Source organism: Microchirus variegatus (assembly GCF_963457635.1).
Source record: "Microchirus variegatus genome assembly, chromosome: 18".
Taxonomy (NCBI): domain Eukaryota; kingdom Metazoa; phylum Chordata; class Actinopteri; order Pleuronectiformes; family Soleidae; genus Microchirus; species Microchirus variegatus.
In genome coordinates this window covers 23,280,957-23,307,186 of record NC_139819.1, presented here as the reverse complement: position 1 = coordinate 23,307,186, position 26,230 = coordinate 23,280,957, and the positions used below count along the sequence as shown (strand labels likewise).

The following is a 26,230-nucleotide window of genomic DNA, read 5'->3' as shown; positions in this document are numbered from 1 at the left end:
ATTGCATCTTAAACTCATGGTCTGAGATATTTAACCTGTTTTGTTTTTGTTTGTTTTCCCAGGTGTCGGCGTCCAGAGTGAACGACAGACACGGCTGGTTGGTGGAGTGTAAACGACCTCTGCAGTTCATGTCCCTGCACATACCTGAGGAGAACAGGTTAACCTTTGACCTTTGACCTCACCCTAACGTAAACCCAGGTCTTAACCCTGAATAATCTCTGTGTGTGTGTGTGTGTGTGTGTGTGTGCGTCCAGGTCCATGGACGTCCTGGAGCTGTCTGAGCGCAGAGACCTTCTGAGGTTCCACTATCACACCCTCAGACTCTACTCTGCCATCTGTGCTCTGGGAAACAACCGCGTGGCTCATGCTCTGTGTTCACATGTGGACGAAGCTCAGCTGCTGCAGGCCATCGAGAACAAGTACATGCCAGGTAACACACACACACACACACACACACACACACACAGAGACACACACACACACACACAGACACACACACACACAGAAACTGTGAGCTGCAGCATCCACCTCCGAATCCGCCTCTACCTTCACCTCCACCTCCACCACCTCCACCTTCATCTTCACCTTCACCTTCACCTCCACCACTACCTTTACCTCCACCTTGACCTTCACCTTCACCTCCACCTTCATCTTCACCTTCACCTTCACCTCCACCTTCACTTTCACCTTCACCTCCACCTTCATCTTCACCTTCACCTTCACCTCCACCGCTACCTTCACCTCCACCTCCAACTTCACCTTCACCTCCACCTTCATCTTCACCTTCACCTTCACCTCCACCTTCACCTCCACCTTCACTTTCACCTTCACCTTCATCTTCACCTTCACCTTCACCTCCACCGCTACCTTCACCTCCACCTCCAACTTCACCTTCACCTTCACCTTCATCTTCACCTTCACCTCCACCTCTACCTTCACCTCCACCTCCACCTCCACCTCCACCTCCACCTCTACCTCCACCTCTACCTCCATCTTCACCTTCACCTTCACCTCCACCTCTACCTTCACCTCTACCTCCACCTCCACCTCCACCTCTACCTCCATCTTCACCTTCACCTTCACCTCCACCTCCACCTCCACCTCCACCTCCACCTCCACCTCCACCTCCACCTCTACCTCTACCTCAACCTCAACCTTCACCTCCTTCTCTACCTCGACCTCCTTCTCTACCTCCATCTTCACCTTCACCTTCACCTCCACCTCCACCTCCTTCACCTCCTCCACCTCCACCTTGTTCTCATGGTGGTGTTTGACCTCATATTTTCCCGTCTTCCTCAGGTTTGCTCCGCGCCGGTTACTACGACACGCTGATCGACATCCACCTGAGCAGCTACGCCACCGCTCGCCTCATGATGAACAACGAGTACATCGTTCCCATGACGGAGGAAACCAAGAGCATCACGCTGTTCCCCGACGACGAGAAGAAGCACGGGCTGCCCGGCATCGGCCTCAGCACGTCGCTGCGTCCCAGAATGCACTTCTCGTCGCCGAGCTTCGTCTGCGGCGCCGGCTCGTTGTATCGCAACCACAACAACGGCGGCGGCTCGGGCGACTGCTTCCAGTACAGCCCCGAGTTTCCCTTAGAGATCCTGAAGGTCAAGACCATCGAGATGCTGACGGAGGCGGTGCGCGAGGGGAGCATGCACGTGCGCGATCCCATAGGGGGCAGCACCGAGTTCCTGTTCGTGCCGCTCATCAAGCTCTTCTACACCATGCTCATCATGGGCGTGTTCCAGAACGGAGACCTGAAGAACATCCTGCAGCTCATCGAGCCCTTCGTCTTCTCCGAGGGGCGGGACGGCGGCGGTGGTCATGTGACGCAGAAGGAGGCGGAGACAGAAGGAGGCGTGGACGGGGGGAGGAGCCTGCCCAAAGAAGGACTGCTACAGATGAAGCTGCCGGAGCCTGTGAAGCTGCAGGTGGGAGGCGGAGCTTATGAGTTTGTTTTTGTGTGTCAAACATTATGATGATGATGATGAAGACTGAAAGTTTTACAAAATAAAAGACTGAAATGTTCAAGTTTAACAAAATAAAAGACCCAAATGGTCAAGTTTTATTAAATAAAAGACCAAAATGGTCAAGTTTTATAAACTAAAACATCGAAATGGTCAAGTTTATCAAAATAAAAGACTGAAATGGTCAAGTTTAACAAAATAAAAGACTGAAATGGTCAAGTTTTACTAAATAAAAGACCAAAATGGTCAAGTTTTATAAACTAAAAGATCGAAATGGTCAAGTTTATCAAAATAAAAGACTGAAATGGTCAAGTTTAACAAAATAAAAGACCCAAATGGTCAAGTTTAACAAAATAAAAGACCCAAATGTTCAAGTTTAACAAAATAAAAGACTGAAATGGTAAAGATTAACAAAATAAAAGACCCAAATGGTCGAATTTTACAAAATAAAATACCTAAATGGTCAAGTTTAACAAATGAAGGACCCAAATGGTCAAGTTTAACAAAATAAAAGACCAAAATGGTCAAGTTTTATAAACTAAAAGATCGAAATGGTCAAGTTTATCAAAATAAAAGACTGAAATGGTCAAGTTTAACAAAATAAAAGACCCAAATGGTCAAGTTTAACAAAATAAAAGACCCAAATGTTCAAGTTTAACAAAATAAAAGACTGAAATGGTAAAGTTTTACAAAATAAAAGACCAAAATTGTCAAGTTTTATAAACTAAAAGATCAAAATGGTCAAGTTTAACAAACTAAAAGATCAAAATGGTCAAGTTTAACAAAATAAAAGACCAAAATTGTCATGTTTTACAAACTAAAAGATCAAAATGGTCAAGTTTTACAACATAAAAGACTGTAATGTTCAAGTTTAACAAAATAAAAGACTGAAATGGTCAAGTTTAACAAAATAAAAGACCCAAATGGTCAAGTTTTACTAAATAAAAGACCAAAATGGTCAAGTTTTATAAACTAAAAGATCGAAATGGTCAAGTTTATCAAAATAAAAGACTGAAATGGTCAAGTTTAACAAAATAAAAGACCCAAATGTTCAAGTTTAACAAAATAAAAGACTGAAATGGTAAAGATTAACAAAATAAAAGACCCAAATGGTCGAGTTTTACAAAATAAAAGACCTAAATGGTCAAGTTTAACAAATGAAGGACCCAAATGGTCAAGTTTTACAAAATAAAAGACCAAAATTGTCAAGTTTTATAAACTAAAAGATCAAAATGGTCAAGTTTAACAAAATAAAAGACCAAAATTGTCATGTTTTACAAACTAAAAGATCAAAATGGTCAAGTTTTACAACATAAAAGACTGTAATGGTCAAGTATTACAAAATAAAACCCAAATGGTACATTTTTACAAAATGGAGGACCCAAATGGTCAAGTTTATCAAAATAAAAGACTGAAATGGTGAAGTTTAACAAAATAAAAGACCCAAATGGTCAAGTTTTACAAGTGGAGGACCCAAATAGTCAAGTTTAACAAAATAAAAGACTGAAATGATCACATTTAACAAAATAAAAGACCCAAATGGTACATTTTTACAAAATGGAGGTCCCAAATGGTCAAGTTTAACAAAATAAAGGACCCAAATGGTCAAGTTTAACAAAATAAAAGACTGAGTCAAGTTTAACAAAATAAAAGATCAAAATGGTCAAGTTTTACAAAATGAAATACTGAAATGGTCAAGTTTAACAAAATAAAAGACAGAAATGGTCAAGTTTTACAAATCGAGGACCCACATGGTCAAGGTTAACAAAATAAAATACTGAAATTGTCAAGTTTAACAAAATAAAAGACCCAAATGGTCAAGTTTAACAAAATAAAAGAGGTAAAGGTAAAGGCGGGACTTATGAGTTTGTTTTTGTGTATTTTGTGTGTCAAACAATGATGTCGTGTTTGTGTGTGTGTGTGTGTGTGTGTGCGTAGATGTGTCACGTGCTGCAGTACCTGTGCGACTGTCAGGTGCGTCACCGTATCGAGGCGGTCGTGGCGTTCTCCGACGACTTCGTGGCGAGTCTCCAGGAGAACCAGCGCTTCCGCTACAACGAGGTGATGCTGGCGCTCAACATGTCGGCGGCGCTGACCGCCAAGAAGACCAAGGAGTTCAGGTCGCCGCCACAGGAGCAGGTAAGAATACGAAGAAGAAGGAGAAGATGATGATGAGCGTTTGTGTCTTCAAATAAAGGAGGTGACAAAGACGCTCTGTGCAGATCAACATGCTGCTGAACTTTAAGGAGGAGAAGCAGGATTGTCCGTGTGCCGAGAACATCCGAGAACAGCTGCTGGACTTCCACGAAGACCTGATGAGACACTGTGGTAAAACGAGCGCTTTCTGCCGCAAACAAACACAAACAAACACGAGCTAAAGTCTCATCTGTTGGTTCAGAATCCAAAGATGGGACCATTAAAAACACCTCCGTGTTTTCCCGTGAACGCTGAGTTGTCCTTCCTGTCAGGTATAGAGTTGGACGAGGACAGAGGGTTGGACAGCGACAGCGACTTCACCATACGAGGTCGTCTCCTGTCGCTGGTGGAAAAGGTTTCCTACCTGAAGAAGAAGATGAACAACCTGTCCAACGAGAAGAAAGACCGCAAACCCAGTGAGTCCACGTCCGTGTGTCCGTGTCCTCCTGCTGTCCACTGTCTCTGACTGTGTGTGTGTGTGTGTGTGTGCAGGTACGCTGCAGCAGCTCATCTCAGACACCATGGTCCGCTGGGCTCAGGAGTCGGTGATCGAGGATCCAGAACTGGTCCGAGCCATGTTTGTCCTGCTGCACCGTCAGTACGACGGCATCGGAGGACTGGTCAGTCCATATCAGACCTGTCATTTTACAGAATAAAAGACCCAAATGGTCAAGTTTTCCAAAATAAAAGACAGAAATGGTCAAGTTTAACAAAACAAAAGAACCAAATGGTCAAGTTGAGCAAAATTAAAGCCCGAAATGGTCAAGTTTAACAAAATAAGTGACCCAAACGGTCAAGTTTTACAAAATAAAAGACAGAAATGGTCAAATTTTACAAATGGAGGACCCAAATGGTCAAATTTAACAAAATAATAGATCCAAATGGTCAAATTTAACAAAATAAAAGACCCAAATGGTCACGTTTAACAAAATAAAAGACCCAAATGGTCAAGTTTCACAAATAAAGGACCCAAATGGTCAAATTTAACAAAATAAAAGACCCAAATGGTCAAATTTAACAAAATAAAAGACCCAAATGGTCAAGTTTTACAAATTGAAGGAACCAATGGGTCATGTTTAACAAAATAAAAGACCCAAATGGTCAAGTTTTACAAATGGAGGACCAAAATGGTGAAGTTTAACTAAATAAAAGACCGAAATGGTGAAGTTTTTCAAAATAAAAAACCGAAATGGTCAAGTTTAACAAATGGAGGACCCGAAAAGGTCAAGTTTTACAAAATAAAAGACCAAAATGGTCAAGTTTTACAAAATAAAAGACTCAAATGGTCAAGTTTGACAAAATAAAATTCCCAAATGGTCAAGCTTTACAAGTTGAGGTCCCAAATGCTTAAGGTTTCACAGAAACAGCAGGAAAATTGGGATGAACTGAATGAAATAAACCAACAAAGATACTGGGGACAACTATTAGGCCACAGGTGAATCACAGGAAGTAAATCTGCTGAGTCACCTTCATGTGGACCATTTAAAGTGTCTTCAGTCACTCTGATGCGTCTCATTACTCTCTGTGTTCAAACGGCTCTTTCTGGAGCGTGGACACGTCGTAAAGATTCATCGCCGTCGCGCGTCTCAAGACTCTGAAGTGAAATACGTTTTGTTTTGTGCGTCTCTGTCTGCATCAGGTCCGGGCTCTTCCCAAGACCTACACCATAAATTCAGTTTCCATCGAGGACACCATCAACCTGCTGGCAGCTCTGGGTCAGATCAGATCTCTGCTGAGCGTTCGCATGGGAAGGGAGGAGGAGAAGCTCATGATCCGAGGGCTGGGGTGAGCGCGGCCACGTCCATCATCACACTCATGAAAAACGTCTTTGTGAAGACTGAAATCGCATCCAACAGTCGTCAAATTGACCTTTTAACGAGCCTTTCTCTTCCCTCCTGCAGTGACATCATGAACAACAAAGTCTTCTACCAGCATCCGAACCTGATGAGAGCTCTGGGGATGCACGAGACGGTCATGGAGGTCATGGTCAACGTGCTCAGTGGAGGAGACTCAAAGGTTGAAAAATAAAAACTCAGCTCAGAAAGAAGAATTTGCGGCTCAAACCTCAGCCTCTTCACTTGTTTGTTTGTCTTTGTGCAGGAAATAACTTTCCCTAAAATGGTGGCCAACTGTTGCCGCTTCCTCTGCTACTTCTGCCGAATCAGTCGTCAGAACCAGAAGGCCATGTTTGACCATCTCAGCTACCTGCTGGAGAACAGCAGCGTCGGCCTCGGTGAGTGGATCCTGAGAGAGAGCTTCTGTTTCCAGTGGTGTTTGGGTTTATTTTGAAAGTCTGTCAACTTCCTGTCTACGGTCTATTGACAGATCAATGTGGTAGGTCTGTTGGTAGGTCGATAGGGTTAGGGTCAGTGGATCCATGGGTATGTCAATAGATAGGTGGTTAGGTCTGTAGGTAGGTAGGTAGGTCAGTGGGTAAGTCAGTCTGTAGGTAGGTCTGTTAGTAGGAAGGAAAGTCAGTAGATCGATGGGTAGGTCATTATATGGGTAGGGTAATAGGTCGATAGATAAGTCAGTAGGTCGATGGGTAAGTCTGTTGGATAGGTCAGTAGATGTGGTTTGGTCAACAGGTAGGAGTTAAGGTTTTTAGGTAGGTCGGTCGGTGAGTACACTCTTAGAAATAAAAGCGCCAAGTAGAACTTTATAAGGTTCTTCGGCTTGTCCTCGTAGGAGAACCCTTTTTGGCTCCAGGCGGAACCTTGTCTGTTACAAGGTGTTACCAAGAACCCTCTTAAAATCCCTTATTCAGGAAAGGGGTTCCAAAGGGTTCTCTGGATGAAAAAAGGTTCTTACTGGAACCACTAGTGTTACCAAGAGTCCTTGCAAAACAAATGGTTCCAAGTGGAACCTCAGCCCTTGTAGTAGAACACTTTTGGAACCCTTATTTCTAAGAGTGTAGGACGGTAAGTCAGTAGCTAGGTGGGTAGGTTAGCCATTAAGTGAGTAGATAGGTCAGTAGGTAAGTGGTTATATCATTATATGTGGGTAGGTCGGTAGGAAAAGGTCGATAGATCAGTAGGTCAGTGGGTAGATAAGTACAGGAGGTCAGATTTGGCGGGAAACAGGGTTCAGTCCCATTAAACAAGTTCAGATGTTTATATCTGAACAGATCAGGATGAATTGTGTCAGGTTTATGTGAGATGGTGAACATATAAGCAGGTTAAGTTCTACACAGATCCTGAAGGTTCTTCTAGATCCAGTGGACCAGGGTTCTGTGCTCTCTGCGTGGTCTTGTTTCAAAGGTTTTGGATGAATCCAATTTTCTCGAGGGTGAATTCCAGACTAATCCTCTTCATCTTCCTCAGCTTCTCCGTCCATGCGAGGTTCGACTCCTCTGGATGTGGCGGCAGCGTCGGTTATGGACAACAACGAGTTGGCTCTGGCTCTGAGAGAACCCGACCTGGAGAAGGTGAGGTTCAGCGTCTCAGTTGAATTTGCAGTAAATGGACCGCAGTAAATATGTAAAAAGTGTGTGTGTTTTCCTGTCTCCTCAGGTGGTTCAGTACCTGGCCGGCTGTGGTCTGCAGAGCTGTGTGATGCTGGTACGTAAAGGATACCCCGACATCGGCTGGAATCCCGTGGAGGGCGAACGCTACCTGGACTTCCTGCGATTTGCCGTCTTTTGCAACGGTAAAAACTACTAAAACTGTCAGACATCTGTTTCAGTGTCTGTTTATCTTATTTGCTGCTCCGTGTTCAGGCGAAAGCGTGGAGGAGAACGCCAACGTCGTGGTGAGGCTTCTGATCCGTCGGCCGGAGTGTTTTGGACCGGCGCTTCGCGGCGAAGGCGGCGACGGTTTGCTCGCGGCGATGGAGGAGGCCATTAAGATCTCGGAAGATACGACCAGGGACGGTCCTTCACCAACGTCTGACAGCAGCAAAACACTGTGAGACACTTATTATGTTATCTGTCAAAGCAAATGCAACACACAACAACACACAACAGAACATCATATTTTCTGTCTTCTCTGCACATATTCACCTCTATGCTGACGACACTGTGGTTTATACGCAAAAATACAGTCAGACTCTTATTTTCCAATGCGTTCTTTCAGATGAAGACGCTCAGACTTCCAAACAAATAACAAGAGAAGGGTTAACTTGTGCAACTTAGCTCGCTAACTAACCGTTTCTGTTGTTTATCGGGTTTCAGTGGATTTGGGAAAACCACTTTTGTAATTGTTAGATCTGAATTTGAAGACATTTCACCGCTCATCCAAGAGGCTTCTTCAGTTCTGAAGACCTTCTAGAAGAAGGCTTTGCTGGTTCTTTAGTTTCGAAGAACTTCTGAAGAAAGATTCTTTAGTTCAGAAGAGCAGAACCTCGACGCTTCCTTCAGTTCTGAAGACCTTCTGAAGAAGGCTTTGTTAGTTGTTTAATTCTGAAGAACAAGACCCAGGTGCCTCTTTGGTTCTGAAGACCTTCTAGAAGAAGGATTATTTAATTCAGAGGAAAAGAACCCAGAGGCTTCTTTGGTTATGAAGACCTTCTGAAAATGGCCTCTTCAGCCTTTTAAAGAAGGCTTCTTCTCGGTTCTGGAGAAACGTCTTCAAACATCAACTCAACCGAGTCCAGTTAGTTAGTTAGTTTTCAAAAACTTCTGAAGAAAGATTCTTTACTTCAGAAGAACAGAACCGAGAGGCTTCCTTCAGTTCTGAAGACCTTCTGAAGAAGGCTCTGTCAGTTGTTTAGTTCTGAAGAACAAGACCCAGAGGCTTCTTTGGTTCTGAAGTCCTTTTAAAGAAGGCTTCTTCTTGGTTCTGGATGAAAAGTCTTCAAACATCAACAAGTCCAGTTGCCTCCATCTTTCTACTGAAGATGACGATGACCTGGACGACTTCAGACCTTCACAGACATTCTCTCGAGGAGTTCTGAAGACTAAGAGATTCACTGAGGTCACAGTGACCTTTGACCTGATACTCACGGCAAAAATAAAGATAAAATAATAGTGTGTGTGTGTGTGTAGCAGTGACATGGAGGAAGAGGAGGACGACACCATCCACATGGGGAACGCCATCATGACCTTCTATGCTGCTCTCATTGACCTGTTGGGGCGCTGTGCTCCAGAGATGCACGTAAGTAACACACACTAACATACACACACACTACTTCATTAGGACCAGGTTTTGGTCTCCATGATAACCCCCTTTGTTCCACATCAGCTGATCCACGCAGGTAAAGGTGAAGCGATCCGGATCCGAGCCATCCTCCGCTCCCTCATCCCCATCGAGGACCTGGTGGGAGTCATCAGTATTCCCTTCTCCATGCCCAGTCTGGCTAAAGGTGAACCTGGACTGGACTTAAACCGGATCAGGATTAAAGATGAAAACACCGTTATTAAACCTTTGTTTCTTGTGTGTGTGTGTGTGTGTGTGTGGGTGTGTGTGTGTGTGTGTGTGTGTGTGTGTGTGTGTGTGGTTATAGATGGGATGGTGGTGGAGCCCGACATGTCCGCCGGGTTTTGTCCGGACCATAAAGCGGCCATGGTCCTGTTCCTGGACCGGGTGTATGGTATCGAAGACCAGAATTTCCTGCTCCACTTGCTGGAAGTGGGATTCTTACCAGACCTGAGAGCCGCAGCCTCACTGGACACCGTGAGTGTGTGTGTGTGTGTGTGTGTGTGTGTGTGTGGGTGTGTGTGTGAAAACCTCATTGGTTTTCATCCATGTTTTGAAAATGTCCAGAGCGACTTCTGCAGACGTGGCCAGGATGTGTCAGCAGATAGCTAGTTCTGTAGGTCAGTAAGTAGGTAGTTAGGTGTGTATGTAGGTCACCTACGTGACAGTGGGTAGGTCGTGAGGTCCGTAGGTAAGTAATTAAGTTGGGCAGGTAGGTAGGTAGGTAGGCCAATAGTTAGGTAAACATGTAGGTGGGTAAGTAAGTGGGATGGTAGGTTTATGGGTAAGTAAGCCAGTAAAGAGGTGGATAGATCAGAAGGTAGGTAGTTAAGTTGGGAAGTAGATCAGGTCACTAGGTAGTTAAGCAGGTAAGAAAGAAGGTAGGTAGGTAGGTAGGTAGGTAGGTAGGTAGGTAGGTAGGTAGGTAGGTAGGTAGGTAGGTAGGTAGGTAGGTAGGTAGGTAGGTAGGTAGGTAAGCAAGAAAGAATGTAGGTAAGCAAGAATGTAGGTAGGTAAGTAAGAAGGTAGGTAGGTAGGAAAGTAGGTAGGTAAGAAGGTAGGTAGATAAGTAAGAAGGTAGGTAGGTAAGTAGGTAGATAAGTGAGAAGGTAGGTAGGTTGGAAAGTAGGGAAGAAGGTAGGTAGATAAGTAAGAAGGTAGGTAGATAAGTAAGAAGGTAGGTAGGAAAGTAGGAACGTAGGTAGTAAAGTAGGTAGGTAAGAAGGTAGGTAGGTAAGTAGGTAAGAAGATAGGTAGGTAAGAAGGTAGGTAGGTAGGTAGGTAAGTAGGTAGGTAAGTAGGTAAGAAGGTAGGTAGTTTAGTGGGATGGTAGGTATATGGGTAGGCCCGAAGCTAGGTAAGTAAGTAGGTCAGTAGGTAGATAGCTAAGTATATAGGTAGGTAGATGGGTAGGTCAGTAGGTAAAGCAGTAGGTAGGTAATTAAGTTGGTCAATAGGTAGGTAACCACATAGGTCGGTAGATAGGGCGGTAAGGTAAGTTATTATGTTAGGTAATAGATTGGTGGATAGATCAATAGGTGGCTAAGCACATAGGTAGATTGGTAGGTAAGTAAGTAGGTCAACAGGTGGGTAAGAAGCAGTTTCAGGCACTTTGCAACTGCTTGTCTCTTGTCTCTGTGGTCCACAGGTGGCGCTCAGTGCCACAGACATGGCCCTGGCCCTCAACAGATATCTGTGTACGGCCGTGCTGCCTCTCCTCACCAAGTGTGCGCCGCTGTTTGCCGGCACAGAGCCGTTCGCCTCGCTGATCGACTCCCTCCTCCACACGGTTTACCGTCTGTCCAAGGGCTGCTGCCTCACCAAGGCCCAGAGGGACGCCATCGAGGAGTGTCTGCTGGCCGTGTGTGGGTAAGACTGGGATTAACCTGTTATCTCTGTGTGTGGGTAAGACTGGGATTGACCTGCTGGGTTATCTCTGTGTGTGTGGGTAAGACTGGGATTGACCTGTTATCTCTGTGTGTGTGGGTAAGACTGGGATTAACCTGCTGGTTTACCGTCACTGAGTGTCCTGTTGGTCGTGTGCAGGAAGCTCAGACCTTCCATGATGCAGCATCTGCTGAGGAGGCTGGTGTTTGACGTTCCTCTGCTCAACGAACACACCAAGATGCCTCTGAAGGTGAGAAACACGGACGATTCAGCGTTTTTAAATTCTCTAAAAACAAACGCACTGACCGTCGCTCTTCTCCTCTCCAGCTGTTGACCAATCACTACGAGCGCTGTTGGAAATATTACTGTCTGGTCGGAGGTTGGGGAAACTTTGGAGCTGCGTCGGACGAAGAGCTTCATCTGTCCAGGAAACTGTTCTGGGGGATTTTTGACGCTCTGTCGCACAAAGTGAGGCTGAAAGTGATGTTTTTGTGTTTTCTTTCAAACTTGAGTTATATTTGAAAACACAGGTCCCAGGATTCAAACCCTCAAACAAGGGCAACGATATTTTTATCTGGTGCGCAAACTTTGACTATTGAAAATCATCATGATCAAGTCTCGCGTGATTTCAATAGTTTTTGTGCGTTTTCACACCTGAAAGGACAATTGAAAGAGACTATTGAAATCTTGACTTCAAAAGTAGCATGTGATTTGTGTCTCTGGAGTTTGTGCACCAGAAAATGGAAATGCGCAACCTGCGAGACTATCGAAATCACGCGAGACTATCGAAATCACGTAAGGCTATCAAAATTGAGTGAGACTATCGAAATCACGTAAGACTATCGAAATCGAGCGAGACTATTACGTGAGACAATCAAAATCGAGTGAGACTCTCGAAATCACGCGAGACTATCGAAATCACGCGAAACTATCGAAATCGCGTGAGATTATCAAAATCGAGTGAGACTATCGTAATCACGTGAGACTATCGAGATCACGTTAGACTATCGAAACCACGCAAAACTATCGAAATCACATGAGACTATCGAACTGCAATAGTAGATATTGGAAATCACACAATACTATCGTGTGTGTGTATGTGCTCACAGCACCCTCTGCTGGACAACTTGTTTAACGATTTCTGAGGGAACATTAACGGCCTGAGCAGCAGCTAACTGTGTGTATGTGTGCGTGTGTGTGTGTGTGTGTGTGTTTTCTACCATGACTCAGCGTTACGACCAGGAGCTGTTTAAGCTAGCGTTGCCGTGTCTCAGCGCTGTGGCGGGCGCTCTGCCTCCGGACTACATGGAGTCCAACTACATGGCCATGATGGAGAAACAGTCGTCCATGGACTCGGAGGGAAACTTCACGCCTCAGCCGGCAGACACCACCACGTAAACCACACACACACACACACACACACACACACACACACACACACACACACACACACACACACACACACACACATGCACACGCACACACACACACAGGCGATTTAAAGAGACCTTTTCTTTCCGTTCATGTACGTGGTTAGCGTGACCGTGCCAGAGAAGCTGGACTACATCATCAGCAGATACTCGGAGCACAACCACGAGAAGTGGTGCATAGAAAAGGTGAGTTCAGCCCGATAGAACGCGTACAAATACACAGTATAAAGTTTTTAAATCGTCTCCTCTGTTTTTCTTTCCGTGCAGTTTTCCATCGGCTGGTCGTACGGAGAGCAGCTGTGTGACATCAGCAAATGTCATCCTCTACTGAAGCCGTACAAAGGTCTGAGCGAGAAGGTAACGGACCACACGCCGCTGTGTTTACGTGTCTTTCAAGTCAAGTATTTACTTTTTATTCTACCTAAAATCAAGTTTAAAAGACTTTATAATGATAACCTGTAAAAACCTTACGCCCTCTGGTGGACTTTAAGGGATACTGCTTAAATAGGCGCTTATGAAACTAAATGATATAGAATGTTGACGGCTGTGTGCGTCGTGTATCTTGGTGAAGGCACCTTCGCGATCGTGTTAACACGTCGCTAAAAATGACTGGTTGTACACACAGATGTACACGGTAGATGCATAATTCTGTTTCCTGTGACGATTATGTATGATATTATTGTATTAACATAGCGGAAATGCTAGCTAGCTAGGTCAAAATATGGACACGGTGACATATTGTGATTATTATCGCATTTCCACGACGACTGACTGGAAAAAGACTCGCTAGACGTCATGTTTACGTGACTCCCGAATATTAAAGTTGACGTCTTTTTCCGGGCAGTCGTCATGGAAACGCGGCATGCGCTAAGGTGAGCTAAAGTTGACGTCGATAGCGGCAGCCTTTTTCCGGTCAGTCGTCATGGAAACGCGTCATGCGCTAATGTGCGTTTAAGGTTGACGTCGATATCGGCCGCCATTTTCCGGTCAGTCGTCATGGAAATGCGTCATGCGCTAACGTGGGCTAATATATGCTAACGTGCGTTAAAGTTGACGTCGATAGCGGCTGCCTTTTTCCGGTCAGTCGTCATGGAAACGCGACATGTGCTAACATGCGTTGACGTGCGTTAAAGTTGACGTCGATAGCGGCCGCCATTTTCTGGTCAGTCGTCATGGAAATGTGTCATGCGCTAACGTGCGCTAATATATGCTAACATGCGTTAAAGTTGACGTCGATAGCGGCTGCCTTTTTCCGGTCAGTCGTCATGGAAACGCGACATGCGCTAACGTGCGCTAATATATGCTAACGTGCGTTAAAGTTGACGTCGATAGCGGCTGCCTTTTTCCGGTCAGTCGTCATGGAAACGCGACATGTGCTAACATGCGTTGACGTGCGTTAAAGTTGACGTCGATAGCGGCCGCCATTTTCTGGTCAGTCGTCATGGAAATGTGTCATGCGCTAACGTGCGCTAATATATGCTAACGTGCGTTAAAGTTGACGTCGATAGCGGCTGCCTTTTTCCGGTCAGTCGTCATGGAAACGCGACATGCGCTAACGTGCGCTAATATATGCTAACGTGCGTTAAAGTTGACGTCGATAGCGGCAGCCTTTTTCGGGTCAGTCGTCATGGAAATACGTCATGCGCTAACGTGCGCTAATATATGCTAACGTGCGTTAAAGTTGACGTCGATAGCGGCAGCCTTTTTCGGGTCAGTCGCCATGGAAATACGTCATGCGCTAACATGTGCTAATGTGCGCTATCGTGCGTTGACGTACTTTAAAGTTGACGTCGATAGCGGCAGCCTTTTTCCGGTCAGTCGTCATGGAAACGCGCCTAGTTTTTACAGATTATTACCGTTACGAAGCGTTTGAATCAGTGGAGAAACAGATGTTTAGATCTGTGAGCCAGTGATTCTGCATAAATCTTCGCATCTAGGTCTTTTTTTAAATCCCTGTCCTAATTTTTCAGATGGAGCAGCTGCACACGGCCTAAAATAACCCAGGAACATTCTGACGTTTTTCTTTTTTTCTTTTGCAGGATAAGGAGTCGTACTGCTGCTCGGTCAGAGAGTCTCTGAAGACCATGCTGTCGTGGGGCTGGAGCATCGACAGGATCAGGGACGGAGATCCGGCCAGTCTCCACAACAAGTCCAGACGGATCTCACAGGCCAGCCAGGTTCACACACACACACACACACTCGTGAAACATGAATTTATGTCCACGTATGAACGGAAAAACTGGGATGTAAGTGGTTTATCTCGTCCACAGTTGTCTTTTGAGGGAAATCCCGCGTTCAGCCCACGACCCATCGACATGAGCAACGTCACGCTGTCCAGAGACATGCAGGTAAAAGACGTCACAGACGTCAGATAAGACAATCAGACGCGTCTCTGTCTTTGTCAAAAACACGTGTTTTGTTTCAGTCGATGGCAGAACTGCTCGCAGAGAATTATCACAACATCTGGGCCAGGAAGAAGAAAACAGAGCTGGAAGCCAAAGGTTTGTGAAGACACAAAGTTCTTGCATAGATACGTATCTCGAAGGGGAAACTCAAGGGTTTTCTTTGTCCCCTTGTTTTGCTGTTTTTCTTGTCGTCCAGGTGGAGGAAATCACCCTCTCCTGGTTCCCTACGACACGCTGACGGCCAAAGAGAAATCCAAAGACCGGGAAAAGGCCCAGGACATCCTCAAGTTCCTGCAGATCAACGGTTACACCGTGTCCAGGTACGTTCTAAGAGCAGTCAAAGTGCATCAGGGTAAATGGATCATTTCAAGAATTTCAAAAATTCATTAAAATTATTCCTTAAGAGATTTGCAAATATTTCTAACAGATCCTTGTTCAGGGCGATGCCGACTATTATGATGGTGAATTTCAAGTCATTCTGAGATACTTTTTGTTTTTGAGAAGAAAGTCAGCTCACTGTCAAAGTGCATCAGGGCAAATGGATAATTTCAAGAATTTCAAAAATTCATTAAAATTATTCCTTAATAGGTTTTCAGATTTTTTCAACCGATGCCGACTATTTTGATGGTAAATTCCAAGTAATTCTGTGTAAATGTGTGTGTTTGTGTCAGAGGAGTGAAGTCACAGGAACTGGACACTCCAGCCATCGAGAAGAGATTCGCCTACACCTTCCTGCAGCAGCTGATCACGTATGTGGACCAGGCTCATCAGCACATGATGGAGTTTGGTGAGAGCTTTTTCTCTTACTCTACATATATGAACAGCACAGTGTGTGACGGTTCACATTTAATATATATTATATATTTCTGTTTAGACGTGGGACCGAGACTGAAAGGAGAAAATGTTCCTCACGAGCAGCAGATCAAGTTCTTCGGGAAGGTTTGGACACAAAATCATCTTAAGACTCTTTTCTACTGTAACTGTTCCAGCACCTGGTACCTGGTGTTTTTAATACATGAAGAATCAAAGTGAACAATGTCCAACTGTAGATCTGTTAATAAGACTTAAATAATCTACTTAGAATTCCAAAGTCTGCTGAAAGTTCCCAAATGTACTTATAATTCAAAATCTATTTATAATTCCAAAATTTACAAAAAGTTCCAATATCTACTTATAATTCCAAAATCTATTTATAATTCCAAAATCTACTTATAACTCCAAATTCTGCTTATAATTCCAAATAATACTTATAACTCCAAAATCTACTTATAATTCCAAATTCTACTTAAAATGACAAAATCTACTTTAATTGCGAATTCTACTTATATTTCCAAAATCTACTTATAATTCCAAATTCTACTTATTGTTCCAAAATCTACTTATAATTCCAAATTCTACTTAAAATGACAAAATCTACTTTAATTCCAAATTTTACTTTACTTATAATTCCAAAATCTACTTTAATTCCAAATTTTACTTTACTTATATTTCCAAAATCTACTTATATTTCCAAAATTTACAGCAAGTTCCAAAATATACTTATATTTCCAAATTCTACTTATAATTCCGAAATCTACTTATAATTCAAAAATCTGCTTATAATTCAAAAATCTGCTTATAATTCCATAATCTACTTATAATTCAAAAATCTACTTATAATTCAAAAATCTACTTATAATTCCAAAATCTACTTATATTTCCAAAATTTACAGAAAGTTCCAAAATCTACTTATGATTCCAAACTCTACTAACCCTTACCCATTATAGTAGAATAAGTAGATTATTGAAGTCTTTAAGTGTCTTTGACTCAGGTTCTATCACGTCAGGTTCTATCACTGATGGTAAAACAAGAGCAGAGCAGGAACTGTGTGGTGGAGCTGAAAATAGAACCATGTTAGATATAAAGACTCTGAGTGTTTGCTGTTGAACCCACAGGTGGTTTTGCCGCTGGTGGATCAATACTTTAAAAACCACCGCCTGTATTTCCTGTCCACGGCCATTCACCCAATCAGCAGCGGAGGCCACGCCTCCAACAAGGAGAAGGAGATGGTGACGAGGTGAATGTGATCACATGACTCCAGGGCGTTTGTCTTCGTGTTCCTCCTGCTTTTCCACTCAGAATTAAATCTCACCTCTCTTTATTGTCTTTTTTCTTCTTCTTCTTCTGCTGCTTCCTCTTCTTCTTCTTCTTCTTCTTCTTCTTCTTCTTTCCCTGGAATCGTTTCAGTCTTTTCTGCAAACTGGGAGTTCTTGTCAGACATAGGATTTCCTTGTTTGGTAAGGATGGTTTGGTACTTCCTGCTCTTGACCTCCTGAGTGTTGGATGTTGTGCGACTGCTGCTTTTCCACCAAACTCTGAGAAAAACTGAGAAAAACAAACACTCACTCGGAGCTGAAAGCACGGCCAAACCACAGCTTCTCCACCTCACCAGGTTCACAAATACACATCCACGAGAAAAACAAACACAACATCAAACGTGTAACCTTCTCGTAGGAGATAACATATACAACTTAAGTCTTAAGAATTAGGGAACAACGTTTAATATCTGTTCACGAACTTAATAATTAACGATGAAGCCAACAACAACAACAACAACAACAACACAGTGCATGCATGCATGATATTCCTTTACACAATAACACAACGTCATCTGCGTAACTAATGACTTTAATTAGATGGAAATTTTACATCGTGGAAGATGGTGGACGTATATTTGCGTCATCTTTTGACATTTAACGTGTAAACATTTTCAAACCGACGACTAAATACTTCACGAGGAAGTCAACAACAGTAAAAACTCACTGTGGAAATTCTCCGCAAAGTAATTCATCTGCAGATTTAACCCTGATAAAAGTGGAAAATAACACGTTTTTATGTAGATTATTACTCATCATAATGTTATTTAAAACATTACCTTTGACATTAATATTCCACAATGTACCGTTTCCTTCTGATGAGACCGTGAAGATAAAGAGTTTACGGTTTATCCTCCGTTACGCAGATGACACTCTGTTATATCTCTAAAGGAAATTTCCCTTTTTTTTCTTTGGATTTTACGCTTTATTTTTGCTACAACACAAACATCATGGATGTGATTTTGTTTGTTTTTGACTCTGTGACCCTTGTTGTTGTTTTTTCCCCAGGTAACAACGCCACGTCGATCGTCAACTGTCTGCAGATACTGGGACAAAGTCTGGACGCCAGGTAAGGAAAGAGGACAAATCTGACATCTTTATACCCGTCTGTGTCCATTATTTATGATTTTTTACCACCAGTTTGTTGGTTTCTTGTCCTTTTGTCGCGTTCAAAGTCAATTTTTGTGTCTCATTTGTCAAGGACGTTTGTCTGCGGCTGAATTATCTGGGTTTACTCTTGTTATTCGCAAGAATAAGTCGACTAAACACAACCTTACAACCTTAATTGTCTTTCTCAGTAAATGTAAGAATGTGGCCAAAAACAGTTACTACATTCAAATTCAAAACACCGAGGTCTTTTTAGGTTTTGTTTTCTGACGTAACTGGCAACCCATGGTTGCTCGGCAGCTGAGACTCTACTGACTGCCATGATTGGTAGATGGCGGTAGGTGGCGCCACCTGACGCCAAAACATGATTTGCAGTCTGCAAAATATTTTTTTTAATGCAAATATTTTGTCTGTACTGTTGTTGTTGGTGAGTTCAGTTTGTTATGAACATTATTCCTGAGTCTCTGTGACATATTAGGAGGATTTTATGGCCAGTTGCTTTAGATTTAGTACATAATGCACCTTTAAGTAAACATTATTACATATAAATAATGTAGTAACTCATTAACGGCCATATCTGTAACGCCTAATATTACTTTCACCTGGCGAAAGACTCAAATCCGCGCGATTGTCTTCATTTTACGCTCGTTATTCAAAGCATAAACGCATAAATCGTATAGATCCTACGAAGACATTTCAGTCTTTCAGAGCGTCTAGATTCCCCCAGGTCATCAGACCGTGACTCCTCGCCTCTCCAGGACGGTGATGAAGACCGGCCTGGAGTCGGTGAAGGCGGCGCTGCGCTCGTTCTTCGACAGCGCGGCGGAGGATCTGGAGAAGACGCGGGAGAACCTGAAGCTCGGCCAGTTCACCCACAGCCGCGAGCAGCCGCGAGGCGTCACGCAGATCATCAACTACACCACGTTCGCCCTGCTGCCCGTCCTGTCCTCGCTGTTCGAACACATCGGGCAGAACGCGTTCGGAGAAGACCTCATCCGTGAGTCAGCGCTTCGCTTACGTCGAGACGGAGAAAAAGCCGGTCAGCGTCTCACGGAAACTTCTGTTCTGTTCTGTTCTGTTCTCTTGCAGTGGACGATGTCCAGGTTTCCTGTTACAGAATCCTCAACAGTCTCTACTTACTGGGAACCAACAAAAGCATCTACGTAGAAAGGTGTCGCACACGCTCAACACTCCACCATCATCTCCAGATGTTTCCTCCACACATTTATCAGTCAATCAGACCAAACACAACCAAATAATCTCAGAGATTGACAGCAAATAATTAATATTTTTAATTTTAAGAATTATTAGCCAATAAAAGAAGAAAAGGTCTGGGCCAAACATCGCTACCAATCTAGGATCTAGACCGGATTTACCGTCCATTTCTTGGGGCACTGAAGATTAAAGCAATCAAAATTCTTGTTGTCTGACCCTAATTTAAGATCAATTTGACAAAACAATTCACATGTTTCATTTTGTTTAACAATTATTAACAAATAAAAGAAGAAGAAACGATCTTCAATGTAATAATCTGGGCCGATCATCGCTGCCAATCATGGATCAAGACCAGATTTATCGTTCATTTTTCTTGGGAGACTGAATAGATTATTGTAGTCTGACCCTATTTTCATCTCAATCAGACATACATAATCCATATTTATTATTGAATTTAACAATGAATAACCAATAAAAGAAGAATCAATCTTCACCCTACAAGATAATCTGGGCCAAATGTCACGTCGTTACCGATTAAGGTTCAAGACCAGATTTATCGTCCATTTTTCTGGTGGGACTGAAAAAAACTCTTGTCGTCTGACCCTATTTTTTATCTTAATTTGACAAAATAATCCCTATTACAGAATAATTATTGACCAATAAATGAAGAAACGATCTTCAAAGTAATAATCTGGGCCAAACCTTGCTGCCAATCATGGATCCAGACCAGATTTATCGTCCATCGTCTGACCCTATTTTCACCTCAATTGGTCAAAAACAATCTGTATTTCCTCAACGTGTGTTTCACAATTATTAACCAGTAAAGCTAATCTGACCTTTCTGGTCTCCTGCAGACAGCGGCCGGCGTTGGGAAAGTGTCTGGCCGCCTTCTCGGCAGCGTTCCCCGTGGCCTTTCTGGAGCCTCACATCAACAAGTTCAACAGCTTCTCCATCTACAACAGCAAAGGAACCAAAGACCGAGGAGGTTTGTAGTGTTTTACCGTCATCTTCATTTAATTTAATCCAGAAAAACACTTCCTGTCTCTCACTTCCTCTCTCTCTCTGACTCCGCCTCCAGCTCTCGGTCTTCCGGGTCACGTCGGCGAAGTGTGTGCAGTGATTCCGAACCTGGACAAGTCTCTGGAGGAGATCATGGAGCTGGCAGAGTCTGGTCTGAGATACACTCAGATGCCTCACGTCATGGAGGTGAGACGCGTATAAAAGTAGACGATAAACTAGAGTGGTGATAGTCGACGACTACTAATGCCCCGCGCCGAGTCCATGCGCCCACATTTTGATGCCAATTTTAAAGCAAAATTTGCATCAGCAATGAAGGCCACTTTGGACATGTGGTGTGCAGCGGTGACCTTGGAAAATAGGTCAAGGTCACCGATCTTCGAACTTGTTCAAGATACTTGTAAGAGGCATCCACAGTGCCAGTTTGGAAGCAATACAATAAATATTTGTCAAGTTATCGCGTTTACATGCTTGAAAAGTGCCGTTTTTTTGGCTATTTTCCAAGTTCCAAGTGCAGCTGTGACCTTGGAAAGTAGGTCAAGGTCACCCATCTTCGAACTTGTCCAAGATACTTGTAAGAGGCATGGACAGTACGCGCACAGGAAGGTATTCATTTTAGTCCGGACGGACGGACGGAACGGTGCGAACGCTATATGCTCCGCGTCGCTCGTTGCATAAAAATCATAAGTTCAGCCTTTATTTATGCGCGCATTTCTGGCGTTTGGCCTGCAGGTGGTGCTGCCCATGTTGTGCAGCTACATGTCTCACTGGTGGGAACACGGACCGGAGAACCACGGCGACAGACGCGACAGCTGCTGCACGGCGGTGACGTCCGAGCACATGAACTCTCTGCTGGGGAACATCCTCAAGATCATCTACAACAACCTGGGCATCGACGAGGGAGCGTGGATGAAAAGACTCGCCGGTGAATCCGCGGGGGGAAACATTAGCGTAGCCCGAGAGAGGACGCGTACTAGACACATATTTACGTCTTTTGTCTCATCTCTGTCCCCAACCGTAGTTTTCTCTCAGCCAATCATCAGCAAGGCCAACGCCCAACTGCTCAAGACTCACTTCCTGCCTCTGATGGAGAAACTGAAAAAAGTGAGTTTTCATCACCGTCAAATCCTCAAAATCCTAACTGCCTGTCAAAAAAAGTTAGCGTTTATTGTGCGTAAATAGTCTGTTTATCAGTTTATTCTTGTGAACTCTTCAACAGAGTCGGAAGTTAAATTATTCAGACCAAATAATGGATATTTCGCACTACAAGATAATCTGGGACGAACATCGCTACAAATCAAGGATCTAGATCAGATTCACTGTCCATTTCTTGGGAGATTAAAGCAACCAAAATTATTGTTGTCTAATCCTATTTTTAGCTTAATTTTACAACATTTTTCATTTGTTATTTACCAATAAAAGAAGAAACAATCTTCACACCACAAAATAATCTGGGCCGAGCATCGCTACCAATCAAGGATCTAGACCAGATTTACCGTCCATTTCTTTGAGCACTGGAGATTAAAATATTGTTTTTAACTATTTTCATGTTAATCAGACATACGTAATCCATATTTATTATTGAATTTAACAATTGTTAACCAATAAAAGAAGAAACAATCTTCACACTACAAGATAATCTGGGCCAAATCTGGGTCGCGTCGTTACCGATCAAGGTTCAAGACCAGATTCATCGTCCATTTCTTCAGTAGATTAAAGCAATCGAAATTCTTGTAGTCCGGCCCTATTGTTTTATCTTAATTTGACAAAATAATCCCTATTACATCACAATTATTGACAAATTAATGAAGAAACAGTCTTTAAAATAATAATCTGGGCCAAACATCGCTGCCAGTCATGGATCTAGACCAGATTTATTGTCCATTTTTCTTCAGAGACTGAAAAAAACTCCTGTAGTCTGACCCTATTTTTTATCTTAATTTGACAAAATAATCCCTATTACAAAATTATTATTGACCAATAAACGAGGAAACAATCTTTAAAATAATAATATTTGCACTACAAGATAATCTGGGACGAACATCGATACCAATCAAGGATCTAGACCAGATTTATCGTCAATTTCTTGGGGCACTGAAGGTTAAAGTAACCAAAATTCTTGTCGTCAATTCCTATTTTCAGTTTAATTTTACAAAATAATTTTTAATTTTTGGTTTGTTATTAGCCAATAAAAGAAGAAACAATCTTCACGCCACAAAATAATCTGGGCCGAACATCGCTACCAATCAAGGATCTAGACCAGATTTGTCGTCCATTTTTCTTGGGAGACTGAAGAAATTATTGTAGTCTGACCCTATTTTAATCTTAATCAGACTAAATAATCCATATTTATCATTGTGCTTAACAATTATTAAGCAATAAAACCGATCTTTTACATAATCTGCACCAAACATTACGATAACGATTACGACAACGATCAAGGTTTCAGACCAGATGGATCGTCCATTTTTGGGGGACGGAGATTAAAGCAACCAAATTTTTCACGTAATTTGGCAAAAATAATCCCAATTTCTTATCGTGTTCAACAATTATTAACCAATAAAAGAAAAACTATCTTCACATTATATTAGAAGATAAAGCTATCGTCCATTCAGACGGTCTAATGTGCTTCTAGGCTGAACTCAAAAAGGTTTTTAAGGTTTGATATAGAACTTAAGCCCCAAAATATCGCATTTTTTGACTTTTTTTTTTCGCAGAAAGCCGCTGTGGTGCTGATGGACGAGGAGCACAGCAAAGCCGAGGGGAGGGGCGAGATGTCGGAGACGGAGCTTCTCATCATGGACCAGTTCACCGTCCTGGTCAGAGACCTGTACGCCTTCTACCCGCTCCTCATCCGCTTTGTCGACTACAACAGGTAAATGTTGCCACTTCCTGTTTGTTTAACTTTAAATTTGTAATGTGCGAAGCGTGAACGTGGACTTCCCGTGTGTGTCGTCAGGGCTCGGTGGCTGAAAGAGTCCAACCCCGGGGCCGAGGAACTGTTCCGCATGGTAGCCGAGGTTTTCATCTTCTGGGCCAAGTCTCACGTAAGAACGTCACCGTTGAAAGGAACCGGGGAAACGTAGCGAAGGACGGACGAAGGAAAAGGTTCCACGCTAGGTTTTTAGAGTTTTCTCTTCTTCTTCTGCAGAACTTCAAGAGGGAGGAGCAGAACTTTGTGGTCCAGAATGAGATCAACAACATGTCTTTTCTCATCACCGACACCAAGTGTAAGATGTCAAAGGTACGAGGATCGTGGAAGGATCCACGTAAACGGCAAAACCTGAGAATTTGGTTCCACGAGGAACCGGCACTGTTTGCTTTGTTTGTTGTTTTCTTCTTGATTTTGTTTGGTTTATTAGCTTCAGTTTATCAGTTTAAAGTTAAGTTTTACGAAAGTTCTGTTGGGTTAGCGTTAGCGTTAGCATTAGTGTTAGCGGGTTGGACGAGATGCTGACGACGCTCCGATCTCCCTCAGGGAATCGTTTCGGACCAGGAGAGGAAGAAGATGAAGAGGAAGGGCGATCGCTACTCGATGCAGACCAGTCTGATCGTGGCGACTCTCAAGCGCCTCCTGCCTGTCGGACTCAACATGTGCGCGCCCGGAGAACAGGAGCTGGTCACGCTAGCCAAGAACCGCTTCACTCAGGTTTGAAACCGAAACGTGACGGGATTTATTTTTTAGTGCTGTCAAACGTTAACGCGTCAACAGCATCGACGTTAGTGCACAACGCGTTTCCGTGACGACTGACCGGGAAAAGACGTCATGTTTACGTGACTCCCCGATTGTTAAAACGAGTCTCTAAAGTAACGCTAAACTTTACAAACAGAGGCACACATTCGCAGTTACACAGGTACGCTAACGTTATTTGTAGCGCTGCTCTTTTCCTTTAATAAACAGACCGCTCCAGTTCCACTGCAGGCTAACGCTAACGGCGCTAAAAGTAGCCAATGCAGCTAACGGAGCTAACTGGTCAACGGTGCCTGGACTCCGGTGTTGCGGCACGTAAACATGACGTCATACGCGTCTTTTTTTCCGGTCAGTCGTCATGGAAACGTGTCGTGCGCTAACTCGCGTTAGCCTATTGCACAGCACTATTATTTTTGTAAATTATGATGATATGAGGATTTGTTTCCTTTTTGTGCGGTCTAAATTGTGTCGCGTAAACTCTTTGATGTTTGCTGTGCGAACAGAAAGACACGGAGGACGAAGTCCGTGACATCATCAGGAACAACCTGCATTTACACGGAAAGGTAAGAAAAACCACGTATATGTTGCGTTATATATGTTAGTCTGCAAAATAACCACCAGGCTATAGGAGTTAGTGGCCTCTAGTGGTGTAACTGTATATTGCAACTCATTGAAAACACCCTTTGCTTCACACTCTGTTGTCTAAGGAGAAAGTAAAGTAGCATTCAGGGAACAAAACAAAAACGCCCTTCTGAGAGCCTGTGTTTGATTTGTCCGTTCTGGGCTTCTGTACAAAATCTCACGTACTGGACCTTTATGTAAGGTTTCTCTGTGTGTTTGTTTTTGTGTCGTGCAGCTTGAAGATCCCGCGATCCGTTGGCAGATGGCGCTCTACAGAGACCTTCCCAATCACTGTGACGGCGCCGCAGACCCAGAGAAGACGGTGGAGCGAGTGCTGGACATCGCTCACGTCCTCTTCCACCTCGACCAGGTCTGTGTGTGTGTGTGTGTGAGAGATCCTCCATTTTGTTTCGTGATCATGTTGACACGTGTGTGTGTGTGTGTGTGTGTGTGTGTGTGTGTGTGTGTGTGTGTGTGTGTGTGCAGGTGGAACACCCTCAGCGCAGTAAAAAAGCAGTGTGGCACAAACTTCTGTCCAAACAGAGGAAGCGAGCGGTGGTCGCCTGCTTCAGGATGGCGCCGCTCTACAACCTGCCCAGGTACTGACCTCCAGTCTGTGCTGTGAGCGCCCCCTGTCCTGAGAAACCGCTCAGTGTCGGTGGAATTTAGCCACTTAACAAAAGACTCGTCGATAGTTTAAGTCTACGACGTCTTAAGAACACGTTCACGTCTTTATCTTCACTGTTAGACAGACTTTAACAACAGGAAATTGAAGTTTGTTAAACCACTCACTCTGGATTTGTTGTGTCACTTCTGGTGCTAGCTGCTAATGTTAGCATGCATCCATAATAACTAATACTATAATTCAGCTTTATTATTAATTCTATATTAGCATGTTCGCACATAAATCACCTACTTTGCAGCCTGAGAAACGTAACCTCGCTCTCAGTGAAAACAAAAAGGGCTGCCGGCAGAGACACAAGGAAAAACTGATTTTTAGCCACTTAGCTAAACAGTTAGCTCATAAAATCTACGTCAGTTTAAGTCTACGACGTCTTTAAGAACATGTTCACGTCTTTATAGACAGACTTTAACTACAGGAAACTGAAGTTTGTAAACCACTCACTCAGGATTTGTTGTGTCACTTCTGGTGCTAGCTGCTAATGTTAGCATGCATCCATAATAACTAATACTATAATTCAGCATTATTTTTAATGTTATATTAGCATGTTAGCACATAAATCACCTACTTTGTAGCCTGAGAAACCTCACTCTCACTGAAAACAAAATGGCTGCCGGCAGAGACACAAGGAAAAACTGATTTTTAGCCACTTAACTAGAGTAAGCTTATAATCTACGTCAGTTTAAGTCTACGACGTCTTAAACACACGTTCACGTCTTTATTTCACTGTTA

General features: G+C 43.3%; 1 protein-coding gene across 1 annotated transcript in view; it reads left to right on the top strand.

The window, feature by feature from the left end:
- The window catches only part of ryr2a (ryanodine receptor 2a (cardiac)), a gene marked incomplete at its 3' end in the record, with an annotated part of 80,749 nt that overhangs the window by 26,202 nt on the left and 28,317 nt on the right, over positions 1–26,230 (top strand). Inside the window, exons 35-78 of the mRNA XM_083904675.1 lie at positions 63–157; positions 255–430; positions 1,300–1,940; positions 3,915–4,115; positions 4,199–4,304; positions 4,445–4,588; positions 4,665–4,792; positions 5,812–5,957; positions 6,074–6,188; positions 6,273–6,405; positions 7,496–7,599; positions 7,685–7,820; positions 7,891–8,077; positions 9,160–9,265; positions 9,353–9,473; positions 9,615–9,784; positions 10,956–11,176; positions 11,354–11,444; positions 11,522–11,662; positions 12,425–12,588; positions 12,732–12,810; positions 12,892–12,981; positions 14,664–14,801; positions 14,895–14,972; positions 15,050–15,125; positions 15,226–15,349; positions 15,701–15,816; positions 15,904–15,968; positions 16,965–17,086; positions 17,257–17,306; positions 18,174–18,234; positions 19,031–19,269; positions 19,362–19,443; positions 20,342–20,472; positions 20,566–20,693; positions 21,237–21,429; positions 21,526–21,608; positions 23,222–23,379; positions 23,464–23,551; positions 23,656–23,748; positions 23,983–24,153; positions 24,699–24,758; positions 25,052–25,228; positions 25,303–25,415. Coding sequence (XP_083760801.1) covers positions 63–157; positions 255–430; positions 1,300–1,940; positions 3,915–4,115; positions 4,199–4,304; positions 4,445–4,588; positions 4,665–4,792; positions 5,812–5,957; positions 6,074–6,188; positions 6,273–6,405; positions 7,496–7,599; positions 7,685–7,820; positions 7,891–8,077; positions 9,160–9,265; positions 9,353–9,473; positions 9,615–9,784; positions 10,956–11,176; positions 11,354–11,444; positions 11,522–11,662; positions 12,425–12,588; positions 12,732–12,810; positions 12,892–12,981; positions 14,664–14,801; positions 14,895–14,972; positions 15,050–15,125; positions 15,226–15,349; positions 15,701–15,816; positions 15,904–15,968; positions 16,965–17,086; positions 17,257–17,306; positions 18,174–18,234; positions 19,031–19,269; positions 19,362–19,443; positions 20,342–20,472; positions 20,566–20,693; positions 21,237–21,429; positions 21,526–21,608; positions 23,222–23,379; positions 23,464–23,551; positions 23,656–23,748; positions 23,983–24,153; positions 24,699–24,758; positions 25,052–25,228; positions 25,303–25,415 — 6,041 coding nt within the window. The remainder of the gene's footprint in view (positions 1–62; positions 158–254; positions 431–1,299; positions 1,941–3,914; positions 4,116–4,198; positions 4,305–4,444; positions 4,589–4,664; positions 4,793–5,811; positions 5,958–6,073; positions 6,189–6,272; positions 6,406–7,495; positions 7,600–7,684; positions 7,821–7,890; positions 8,078–9,159; positions 9,266–9,352; positions 9,474–9,614; positions 9,785–10,955; positions 11,177–11,353; positions 11,445–11,521; positions 11,663–12,424; positions 12,589–12,731; positions 12,811–12,891; positions 12,982–14,663; positions 14,802–14,894; positions 14,973–15,049; positions 15,126–15,225; positions 15,350–15,700; positions 15,817–15,903; positions 15,969–16,964; positions 17,087–17,256; positions 17,307–18,173; positions 18,235–19,030; positions 19,270–19,361; positions 19,444–20,341; positions 20,473–20,565; positions 20,694–21,236; positions 21,430–21,525; positions 21,609–23,221; positions 23,380–23,463; positions 23,552–23,655; positions 23,749–23,982; positions 24,154–24,698; positions 24,759–25,051; positions 25,229–25,302; positions 25,416–26,230) is intronic.